This window comes from Centroberyx affinis, unplaced genomic scaffold, assembly GCF_046629955.1.
Source record: "Centroberyx affinis isolate AG114_WGS23_722 - 3 ecotype Tasmania unplaced genomic scaffold, CSIRO-AGI_Caff_v1 ptg000398l_1, whole genome shotgun sequence".
NCBI lineage: Eukaryota > Metazoa > Chordata > Actinopteri > Beryciformes > Berycidae > Centroberyx > Centroberyx affinis.
In genome coordinates, this window is record NW_027279066.1 from 106,549 (window position 1) to 118,789 (window position 12,241).

At 39.6% G+C, this 12,241-nt stretch overlaps 1 protein-coding gene across 1 annotated transcript; it reads right to left on the minus strand.

The window, feature by feature from the left end:
* Window positions 1-6,831: 6,831 nt before the first annotated feature.
* On the minus strand, window positions 6,832-7,708 carry sst7 (somatostatin family member 7). Its single transcript, XM_071516332.1, has 2 exons — window positions 7,604-7,708; window positions 6,832-7,066 (listed from the first exon to the last, which is right to left on the minus strand). The coding sequence occupies exons 1-2, from the start codon at window positions 7,706-7,708 to the stop codon at window positions 6,839-6,841; spliced, it is 333 nt and encodes a 110-aa protein (XP_071372433.1). The 3' UTR covers window positions 6,832-6,838.
* Between the last annotated feature and the right edge of the window lie 4,533 nt (window positions 7,709-12,241).

Below are 12,241 nucleotides of genomic sequence, written 5' to 3' on the forward strand. Positions count from 1 at the left end.
AAAACCATAGAATTTGAATTGATAGAACGGCCATTCCCATTCAAATCTACACTCTTGAATAACCAAGAGAATAAATAGGAAATAGAGTACCAAACAGGAATGTCCTATTTACTGTGTAGCCCGTTTAATCAGTTTGTGGATTACGTGCATGAGAAATTCTATTATGAATGTGTCAAATGCAGTAACCTAACTGAATAAAACACTTCATTTCAAAAAATCATTTCCTGTTTATGATAATAATTTCTTTCAGCATAATATCATTCTTTGTTGATAGTGTTTTTTTGTACACAGGAGAGGACACGGCCTCTTTTTCAGCAAGAAACTGTTACACAACCTGCCTGTTCACACCATGACTCAAATCAACAGCTGCAGAATTAGGTGTTAATTCGGCCTTTCTTGACTGATCGAGGCCAGGTTAGGGAACCATTTGACGTTAACCGTTTCTAAATTTTCTCTAGTGCAGAATGAAAATGAGCTCTGACACAGCTGTGAAATACAGAGATCAACACGGTGATTGTGTAGAATCCAGAGAGCCTCGCTCACACAGCTTTCCATGCATGATGGTACAGTGTAATGGCCAAGTACTTGTAGGTAACATCTTTACAAATAGCCTCCACTGAGTATACAAGTACATACATTAAATCAAATTGCTGTGAACCGTACTTGCAAGATTGTTCTCAAAAAGAATCGAAATAATGTTCAAGTAATACAATGCAGACTTCACCTGTAAGAGCGATGGAATCTCCTTGTTCCTTTTTAGTCTCTGAATGTGCTTTCTGTCAACTTTCCAAATGTCAGTCTGGGAGACTTCCAGACTCTTGGCTAATGACAGGAACCTTTCCTGAGCTCGCCCTTGACATTGAAGTAAACTAATGGGCTGAGCTTAGCGCCTTCACACAAAGATAATCTTTGCCTTTTGGCTCATTAAGGAGCTAAGATTTGTTGAGGATACTTCCCCTTACCAGATATCGACTAGCGCCTTTCATATGTTGTGTGTTGATATCTAATTAGAATGCATAAGTTGTAGTTTATCTGAGGGTCTAGATCATATTTGTGAATCTGGTTTTGATTATACTTATTGGAATTGCTGAAATTGTAATTTTCCAGTTGACTTATTCCATCACCAAGTTTTTCTGTTTGAAAGCTGAAATGATGCAACATGACATGGAGCCATACAACACAAAGCATAAAACCATGAATCTGTCACAGTCGTGATGCATGACTAGCGTGATTCACACCATATATATATACGTAGTCGCATCCCCTAAAGTTTATAACTATTTTCTCCGTTTATGTAGTCATGGTGGGTTCACTTTGAAGTTGTTTTTTTTCCTCCTACGAGGAGCACCAACAAAACCTATTTCTTTATTTTTAAACACTGGCACACATGAAGTCACATTTAAATTTGAATTACACAGTTAGGCCGGAGCACTCCTTTCCCCCCTCCTTCAGATCAAAAGGAAAGCCAATAAAATGCTTTGGTTGCAGGCATCAGCTTTGATGTTGCTCCTCTGCATGCTCATTTGAGCTCAGGGGCATAAAGTAAGGAGTGGACACCACCTCCGCTGACATCAAATTGTTTTGTGTTTATAATTTCAGCTCCAGGGACACTGATTGGTATCAGACGTTGCTCTTTGGTTTGGAATAGAAATAATTTTGCATTGAACATTTTGTTTCCATTAATCAGTTTCTTCTAGCATAGCATAATCTAAATGTTCTCCCACAAGTTGAACATGTTTTATTCTGATATGTTTCTTTTTACGGCAAATAGGAATGAAAGACATGGAAAGATGAGCTGTAATCACATCAGTGCACAGGGGCCTTTGTCTATTCAGCGCCATTAAAGAGAGAGACAGCGCACAGTTCCCACTGCAGAAAGCATATAATTACATGGCTTTGAAATGTGAGTTTGAAATGCATGGAACTATAACTCATCTTCAGGTGGTGTTTTCAAGTGATTTTGCATTGTCTTGCACATGTACAATGTAACAATAAATGACAAAGGGTCTTTGACAGGTTTTTTCCTCTCCAATTGTATTGCACATGTACACATTGACAATAAAAGGAATACATTATGTAGTCATAACCCTTAATGTTCGGCTTGTAATTTATTCAGTCCCGTAAACTTACTTTTCCTTACGTCTTAGCACCTGAGGAACAAGCACATTCACGAGCCATTACCTCCTATTCATCCTGTCCTGTGAGAAACAGCTGATGAGATAATATAACCCAGATGAGTGAGAGGAGAGCTTCCCCTTTCCTCTGGCTCTGGCTCTGGTCTTACATACAGTATAGGTTATTTTGGAATTCACATAAGTTTGCAAATCTGCTTTCATTCAGACCATTATCCAGTGTCAATCCTCTGCTAAGCAAGTGGCATGCGATTGAATTACTACAGGTGGGAGAGATCAGAAATGACAAACACCAGGGAGTAGTTGCATACATTTTGTTTAAGACTGATAGAAGCTTTACACAACACAAATCAAAGCGTATCTGGCTATGTAAGTCAGTCTCAACATAGCAAGCTTAGAATTATAAGGTTCTAAGGTTCGAAGCTTATAAGTTCTGAGATATTGAGCTTCAAAGTTTTCAGCATCCATCGAGTTAAATGGAGATGGGTCCTTTAGTTTTAGAAATTACAGACTCAAAAATCATTATTTTCAAAAGATAACACCACACATATGTCAACAGGCACTCATAGAATAGGTTCATGCGACTAACTCAGTTTTGACAAAAAGGTCAGATAGAACCTTATAATACCAAGGTCAAGTACTACTAAGTCATTTTTATGCAACAGGTATATTTAGATGTTTACAGTAAGTCTCACTAAAAGTTGGGTTCCAGTCTCAGCCTATTTTTATGCCTCAAGTTATGCAACCGGCTTGTCTCCTCAGCAGCAGGTGAAATAAGGGTAATGCCTCACATGATGACTGACGTTTTTATATTACTAATGCAGTGCCCGTTCAAAATAGGCGTAGGCTATCAGTCGCTTGCTTTGAGCCCCGCTGCTGCACAGAGCGCTGTTTGCCCCGCCCCGCTGCTGCACAGATCGATGGTTTATTCAAAGTTTATTAATATTGAACACATCACATAGTGTCCAATCCGACACTGCACGTCCTTGGGTCCCCAGCAATACACCCGCCAAGTGTGAAGTAGATCGGACGAACGGTTCTCGAGATATGTGAAGGACACACATACAGACAGAGATTCCTTGCTTTATTTTTAAGCGACATGCATTCTAGGTTTCCCTGCCTATGTGGCTAATAAGACAGGAACGATTAATAAACAAAAACCCTGAGAAAATCCAACATCCATATTTATAAACACATAAAGGTTACATACATTAATAAAGCATCCACTGTTTTCTACACACATATGCAGCTACATTATACATACAAATACATACAGCAGCTGTCTAGATAAAAGCATGTTTCAAAGCCATATATGTGTGTTTTATGGATGATAGATGATGCAAGATAGCAGCCTGCCCAGCCCCATGGAGTTGGCCATAACTACCTCCCAACGGGCTCACACAGCCCACAGCCACATCCATCCGTCACACAAACCTCCACTGGTTTATCGATAATTCATGCTTTACCCCTCATACACATAATACAAGCATGTAATAAATCTTCTGTCCCTGTTTGGTCGCTCTTAATCTGTTTGTCTTCTTCAAGCTTATTTAAAATCCTGTCAGGAACAAAATAGATTCTCTGCTGTCTCTTCTCTACAATAAAGACTTGAATTTGAACTTGAGCATATTGAGTGTTGGAGTGTTACATGAAGTTTTTCTCCAGATTAGCTCAAGCCTTGGTACATCCTCTAAGAAGCAGACTGATGCTGGGAACCTCATTTTTGACACTTGGTGAGAGTTGGAGTAGAGGCAGCGTTTGCACCATACTCTACCTATTGACCTACACAGGACCACTGGTTACGTCTCAAGTCATAATAAAGTGGTCAATAAAAACCAACGGTAGTCCTTATGCTATTTACCTTGTTTTCTGTTTTGGCAGCAGAGTGGCATAGTGAGTAAAACACTGGCCATACTAGATCTAGATCTGTTCTGCTGCTAAGTCTGTGACGGGGGGGCAAGTGAAAAGAAAATCTCACTGCATTGATCAATATAGCATCACATTACATTAATTAATTTAAGAAAGCCTTTCTTTTTGTGGAATATTACATTGCACTGTTTCTATTGTCAGTGGCAGATCTTTGCTGCGCAGGGACTGATCTCAAACCCTTTGTTACGACAGATTGCGACTGACATAAAGTCAAGGTGAATATTCTTTATCTTTTGCTCTGAGCTGAACATTCGATCACGTGTTGGCAATTTTCCCATTCACAGAAGAAATAGGTTATTAATGACCTGACAAACACTGCAGGGCTAGTGATTCTTGATTTACTTCAGTATCTGCTAAAACCTCTAAAACAGTTATTCTCAACCTTTTTCAAGGACCCTAATTTTGCAGACATTAGAGCCACAGACAACCATTTGATGAGATTTTGTCTCTCAGACCCAAATCTGAGAATAAATTTATCGTTAGATATGATTTTGTCCAGAATTCCATGACTATCTGCATTGTAGTTAGAGAGATAACAGTGAAACTCAAAACAGTCACTCTTCTACATTCTCTGTGTTAACTTCTTGTTAATGAAATAATGCTGAAGTTTAACAATAAATCAGTTTGCTGGGGACCCCCTGGAACCACCTCAAGGACCCCTGGTGGTCCCCGGACCCCACGTTGAGAACCACTGCTCTAAAAGGTGAGAAAAGCTGACAAATTTCTCTTACCTACTCCTTTAATAGTTGACGCCCATATTAAACAAAATTCTAATTAAGTATTGAGGGCAGTTAGTGCAGAAGTAAGATCAAGTGCCAGTAAGTTTTGTGATACATTATTTTCAGACATAGGCCTACACAGTGCTCATATGAGCAGCCATACTGACTGTCAGCTGTTTTGTGCAATGTTTTCCAGTCTGTGCCTCATACATAGTGTTGTACTTTCTGGTTTATGTTGCTCAGTTACATGTTTTGCCATCTATTTCATGATTTTTAGTAAACAGTTAAGGTATTTCAGGCTGAAATACCCTCTTGTATGAACTGGCCAATACAGCAAATTATGTTTTCAACTCCGCATTTCAACGATACATCAATGGCAGGGTTATAATTACAACAGCATGTAATTTACCTCATGAAATCCATCAGTTCACTAATATGAGCTGTGGTCACGACACAAAAGTCGATAGTTGGTTGTGGCCAGCATCTACTCTGTGCTCTACCTCTGTGTGCAGTTACAAAACAAACATGCCATAATAGCCCATACATGCCAGAAGGGCTGTGAGAACATGCGGTAATTGTAGTGTGACGGATAGAGCATCGGGCCCCCAGAACCCGACGCAGGGTCCTGTTTGCTGCGGGGATCGAAAAGCGGGTTGGCGGGGTCAAACAGGGAACAGTTCATTATCTCAGCATGAGCGGCCGCCCTGTCTGTCCGCAGCCGCTGTGCTTTAACTGCCAAACAACGCTCCGTACGAGGTGATTCCAGTGCGGAGTCACACCAACACTAGATGTCATGCCTCGTTTCGACTGACACAGTGATCTTTGTACCTCTCCTCATGAAAATAAATCTTAATGGTATGTTATATCACCCGTCCCGAGCCAATCTGCTGTTCCAAATAGCTAAAGGAGGGGTTTACCACCTTATAGGCTACATGTAACTAATCCTGCCAACTAATGATAGTATTCTGGAGTGAACATGGGGGAAGTATATGATTTACTTACTTTACTATCATCACTGACATGTTTAATGACCTGTGATAAGTCACTGAAGCATCTCCCTCAACCTGTGACTATGAATTAATAAGGACCACTGTCTGGGAACTCGTAAAATTAGAGAGGTAGAATCCCTTTGCATTTCAAAACCAGTTTGCATTAAAATATATCTATATATTTGTATCTATAGCATAAATAGATGTTTATGGATAAATTATTAATACTTGTTTAAAGATCTATCTACTGTTTTTATTTGTTTTTTCCTTCATTGACATAATATATGCTGTGTGTAATCCAAGGGGCAACATTTCTCACATTCTGCTAATAAAATATAAAGACAATTTTAGGGGCAGAAAGTTCAAAGCAAGCTTCTCACATTATGAAATGCTGTTATCTCCCTGTATGGATTCTCAAGAGCAGTTCTGAAGAAGAAAAAATACAGTAAAATAAAACACTGATGCCCCTGAATAAAGAAGGAGACACAATGGGTCTGACAAATTGTGTCTTTACCTTTATTGTGCCATTTCATTTCTACTGATTTCATTTCTACTGCTAACTTCTAACCCTAAAATATTTCCACAGTATTATTGTATTAAATTTGGCTTTAAGCCACAATGAAAACACACCCATATGTATGTATGTATGAAAGCTGAGAAATTGTGCATTTATGTTAGACATATTTCACAAGCTGGTGGAAAATATCGCCTCATTTTTCTTAGAGTTAATTTACAATTTGTGTCACCCTAATTTTTACACTGATTCATCAGGCAATAAAAGCAAGGAACTCTTATCAGCATGTCAAATATTACATCCATGCTTTATTGTTGACCCTGAAATAAACTCTTACATACATAAATACATACATTGTATACATAAATAGATAAATAAATCATCAATATTCAAAACAGACAGACTGTCTCAGTGAAGTCCATTGAAGCTGCGTGTCTGACAAATGTAGATGACATTATGTACAGCTGAGGTCTACTACAGTTCATGTTGAGCCGGGCGAGTCGGGGGGAGGAAGGGGGTGCAGTAGGCGGGTGGAGCCGGACGCTTTGGGCACTGTTAGCAGGAGGTGAAAGTTTTCCAGAAGAAGTTTTTACAGGGGGCTTTGCGGTCGCGCTGAGGCAGTGATAGCCTGTTGTAGACAGCCCTCTCCTCCAGACGAGACTCCAGCGGCTCCTCTAGATCCACAGGTGAAGCTTCCCCCGGCAGCATGTTGGAGTCCAGCGCTCCGTCCAACAAGCCGGACACCAGCTTCAGGATCAGCTCCTTGCGCTCTTTGCTCAGCTCCTGGGGAAGAAACAGAAAGGGACAGAGCTAATTATGAACTGCCTCAGTAGAGTCACAGAAGAATGTGAAAATTTAATCCATAGCAGGTTTCTCACCCACTCACAGTATGAAGTAAATGGATGATCAATTAGATGTAAAAACCATATTATTATCTCTCTATTGAAATTGAATTACATCTCAAATGGCACGATTTTCACTGAATTCTAGAAATGAGCATTTAAAATTTGCATAATCTATTCAGCAATATTTTAGTCTTTTTAAAGGTAAAACTTTTTATTTCAGGATTTTACCGATCAAATATTCCAATCAAGGCACAAAATCTATTTTGCTGATTTAACCAGGAATCTTAATTTTAATTTCAATCATTCTATTTAAAATTCTAACTATTCAAACATAAAACAAACACAACAGAATTGGACAAATCTATCAAAAGCGACTGTTGAAATGAATGGTAAATTCCTCATAAACTAACCTAAACAGCTGCAAACAAGCAATGACAATCTCCTGTTTCTCTTTTTTTTTTTTTTTTTTACTCACCCTGTTTGCATGGATGGGGCTCCTGTCCTCCACAGGAAGCACGGCGGCTGCTCTAACACTGAACAGAACCCCCATGAGAGCTGCTAACACCACCAGGAGCTGCATGCTGTGACAGGAGTGCAGGGGACGGACCAGAGCTAGTCACAGGAGCAGGAGGCTCACAGAGAGTGTGAGAGTGTGTGAGTGAGTGAGAGGGAGAGAGAGAGAGAGACAGAGACTAAGCCTTCAGACTGGTCAGAGATCCGGAGGAAGAGAGGTGGAGAAAGTGCAGTGCAGTAGGTGGAGGCTGGTCGTCCTGAATCGCTTGCCGTCACCAGATTTGGAAGCCACTGATGTTTCTTCTGCTCTACCTCCAAAGTCCCCCACTCTTTTATAGCCCTCTCCCCCTGTGTGCCACTGACGTAGGGGGTGGTGGGTGTATGACGGAGGGTGGTGGGATGTGTGTGGATGTGTGTGTGTGTGTGTGAGGGGGGGGGGGGTGTGAGATAGAGGGGTCAGGATGAAACAAATGGAGCCATTGAACAGTTAACCTTTTTGACAAATTGTGAGGTGTTGTGCTCATGTGGTTTACCAGAGGGAACATCTGCCATGGACGACTACGTCACTGGGCTAAAAATGGTTCTGACATCAATATCTAACTAATATATTGACAGTTCTATGATGGACAATCTCAAACTGTGGACAAAACCGCCTCAAGCAGGTGACGGACAATTCCTGAACTCATCAACTGTGTGCAACATCGCAGGACTTAAACTTAAAGTAGCTCAACAGTCAAAATAAAACAGGTCACATTTCCCTGCAGTCGCTATCAAGAAACATTTTCAAAAGGCAAAACAAAATGAAACAGACTGACCATAAGCTGAGTTCACTTCGATTCACCGCTTTACTACATCTGATTCCTGTCACTCTGCCTCCATGTGCCTCTCTGACACCCGCAGATTACAATTGAACAGTCTGACACCCAACATGACTTGGAGCACTATCCTCATGTGAGGCACATCATAGACCTAAGAGTAAACCTAATAGTGGTTTAAAAAGAACGTAAACGATTTGGTGACAGATGCATGAAGACCATTCATTTTGCATGGGTCTACATTAATATGGGCAGTGTGGCTGTTGGAATCCTTTCTACTTTTATTTCAATGATTTTGGGTAAAAAAAAATGTTTCTGGTTCAGGAATGATTTCACAGGCAGTTTTGGGGAAACAACTGAAAGGTTACTTCACTAATAACTTTTTCAAAATAAAAATTAAACAGCATTTTACCGACCCTGAAAATTATGTAGTTTGTCAATTACATTACTTTTAAAAAAACTACATCCAAACTAGATTGTAAAAAAAACATCATATTTATGACTGGTATTTTATAGTACAGAGAACACAATATTCTCCAGTCAGATATCAATGCATCCTGTAGCTGCGGTAGGCCAGGCCTGCAACTTAAATTCACATCACAGCCTGGGCTGTTTGGATTCAGGAGCATGTTTGCCCTGGACAGTACTTACAGTGTATGACCCCAACATCAACTGAAAGTGATTGACACTGACTGAAGTGAAGCAGCATACACTGTCCATTTTTAGAAGGCTTGTCTTCATGAAAGAAATTAAGTTCAGAGGAGAAAATTAATATGCTGCATCTTACAAAAAAGTTATTCTGATTTAGTGTCATATTGTTAATTTATGTATTTTTGAAAAACATTCATAAGGAAAATGCAGTTGTTATTTTACTACCTAAATTATATGGTTAAGTTGTTCTCCTCAGCCTCCAAAAAATATCACTGAGATATCACAATTAAGTTTACTGTAACGTGTATAGATTGTGCTTCCTGCGGGGAACACGCTTATACTCCACTATGCCTTGGTTGATAGGACATAGGTTGATAGGATGTTCAAATGGATTCTCTGCACTTTCAAAACAGAGTTTTGGGGGCATTTTCTCCATACACTGCTGATCTAAAGTAGGCCTGAAGCCAATCCAAAGATTAGCTGACTGTTGAAATGGATATATTGGCGATGCAGTGTGTTTGAAGAATTTACAACAATTGGCCTCCTCAAAAGTATGTGCAGCCCACCCTGCAAGAGACTTCAAACACTGAAACACGTCAGCATGACGACAGGCATAGGTCCTCCCAAATCTTTTTAATGTGCGTGGAAGCCTCCATTTTCACTACCTCTGCCTCATATCATTTGGCCTCCAGCACCACTTCGACAGCCCTCTAAAGAGATCACAAAACACCATTCGTTCAAAGTTCATACAAACCTCTGAGACATTTTCGCTGACTGCCATTTGTTAAAAGGGTAAAACTGAAAATGTGGGTAAAACTGTCCAACTGCAAAGGCTACATTGTTTAAATGTAACTTACATAACATTTTTGAAGTGGCATAATACATTGCTGAGATTGCAGCAGTGATATTACTTAAATTAAATATTTATACATGCTCCTTTAAAGGTCTTAAAGGTAGAGAAGCAGGTTTCATTTTCTGTTTTACATAAACACTCATTAACACAAAGCAGAGAATGCTTGCAGTGCACCCAAGAGTCCAGCCACTGCAACTGTACAATAAAAGTACTATGACAGTAATGTACTGCACTGTGGACGGTCGGCCTCAGTCCAATTGAAAACCTCTGAGGTCTTGCACAACAATAACTAGAGTTGATGCAATTGAAGGCAACAGTGACAATTCACATTGCAGAACATAAAGACTGACTTGAACAACTTCATGGGAAGGAGCTTGACAATCACATTCCATAGAAACCTGTAGGATACAAAGATATACTTCACTGTCTTCCACTATATTGCATTTGGTTAGTCTGAACTGTATATTCAATTTAAATACGGTTCTTGATACCTGTATACTCATATGCAACAGGCCTATTATAAGAAAATAAAGTATGCCATCTTGTGCCTAAATACTGAAACCACACTTGGACAACATCACCTATTCTGCAGCATCATTCAAACAGTTGCTTACCTTTATGGCACTTGCTTTACGGCAGTGCTTCATTATTTGTTAATAGGTGATCAGTAGCTGAAAGAACTCTTTAGGAATGTATCACACATTTAAGCTGCATTTGGTTAGAAAGTGACGATGCAATGGTAGAGGTTAATCCAAATCATTAATTTGCTGTAATAGTGAGAATTTGCAAGTATGAGACAAGCTGTGGTCTAGTGCTTCGAGACCATCCTTCAACATGAGGACCGGGTTCAAGCGCCTACTGAAGTGTCCTTGAGCAATCACTGATTCGTAATTACTTACACTGTTCTGTAGCTGACCCGAGCGAGACAAGCAAAAAATAATTTCCCTACACTTGGTTTAACATTTACATTGTTGTAAGTAAAGCCTGTTATTACCAGGCCCATCTAAGACATCAAAATTTGGAGCCACGCTAATAGTAGAGTGCAGTTTTATGTGTATCCTCAAGCCAAAGTATACACTGATGCAGCTTTAAGCAGTGCAGGATGCTGCAGACACAATAGCAGTGAGGGCAGACAGACCATCACGTCTGAACCTAAATGTCGTCTAGTGTGAAGTGGTCATCTTGTGTTATTTAGGAAAGTACACAGCATGAGCCTGAGTAATTCCCTCGGCAGCTGAAAGCAGACACGTCTCACATACCTGTTTTATGTCACCGATTTATTAGCTCATAATTCTTATAAAAACATGATTCCATTGCTCAGGTTTGACACTATTTTCCAACATAGATTCAACGTGAATTTACAACTGATAGATAATAGATCCGCGATACTTCCATTTTCAGTACTTTACAACAGCTATTCTCATAACAAATCCCAAACAGGACCCATTCCCTAAAAAACATCAAAACCCAAGGTAACTTCTGGAAACTTCTAAGGCTAGCTCAACAAAGGAACGTACCACCCTGAAACATAAGGGCATCCATTCAGAAAGAACTTAATGGCATCAAGCAGTAAACCTTCAGCGTACAGGCTTACCATCGCTAGCACATACCAGCTACTGCAAATTATACTGAGGTGATAAATCGACATATCTGAAAAAGTCATTTCTTGGATTATAAAACTCCCAATACTACATTTGTGAAGTCAATATTAGGTACAACAATTTCAATACTATAATAGTAAAGTTGTCAATATCTAATTGATAAGCAATGTACAACATCATCTGAACTCATATGGTCTTAACTGGGTGACAAACGCTGACATTTTAAAGGGAGATTTCTCTCAAATCTTGAGACCTGAGCTTTCCACTATGATATCTGCCTAGTACAGAATGACGGAGACACAGTATTTTTTCTCTTTCAACAATGGAACAACCAATCTCAGGCACTATTGGGTTCATGTTTTAGAGGACACATTAGTACTCTTGATGTACAGTTATGACACAGGTTAAGCTTGTAGATTCCTATGAGTAGAAAGTAACTGAAATAATAAAGGGTAGCAATGTGTTACACTAGCACTATGATTAAATTATTCTAATTGTGGGTTAACAACACATTGCTTTAGAGAGTAAGGTTTGGGTGTGACGGCATTGCCCTTCCCATTCAGCCCAATCCATCCAATTGTTCTTCACATGAGCTCAAGAGATGACTGACAGGGTATAAGACTGTTACAGAAGAAAAAGAAACAACTGAAGATACCTGAAAAAATAAATACACACAAAAA

What these genes read in the sequence shown, in the direction of transcription:
- sst7 (XM_071516332.1), bottom strand. Translation starts at nt 7,708, where the DNA reads ATGCAGCTCCTGGTGGTGTTAGCAGCTCTCATGGGGGTTCTGTTCAGT. An exon ending in GCCCCATCCATGCAAACAGG is followed by an intron (nt 7,067 to 7,603) that starts GTGAGTAAAAAA and finishes TTTCTTCCCCAG; the next exon opens with GAGCTGAGCAAAGAGCGCAA.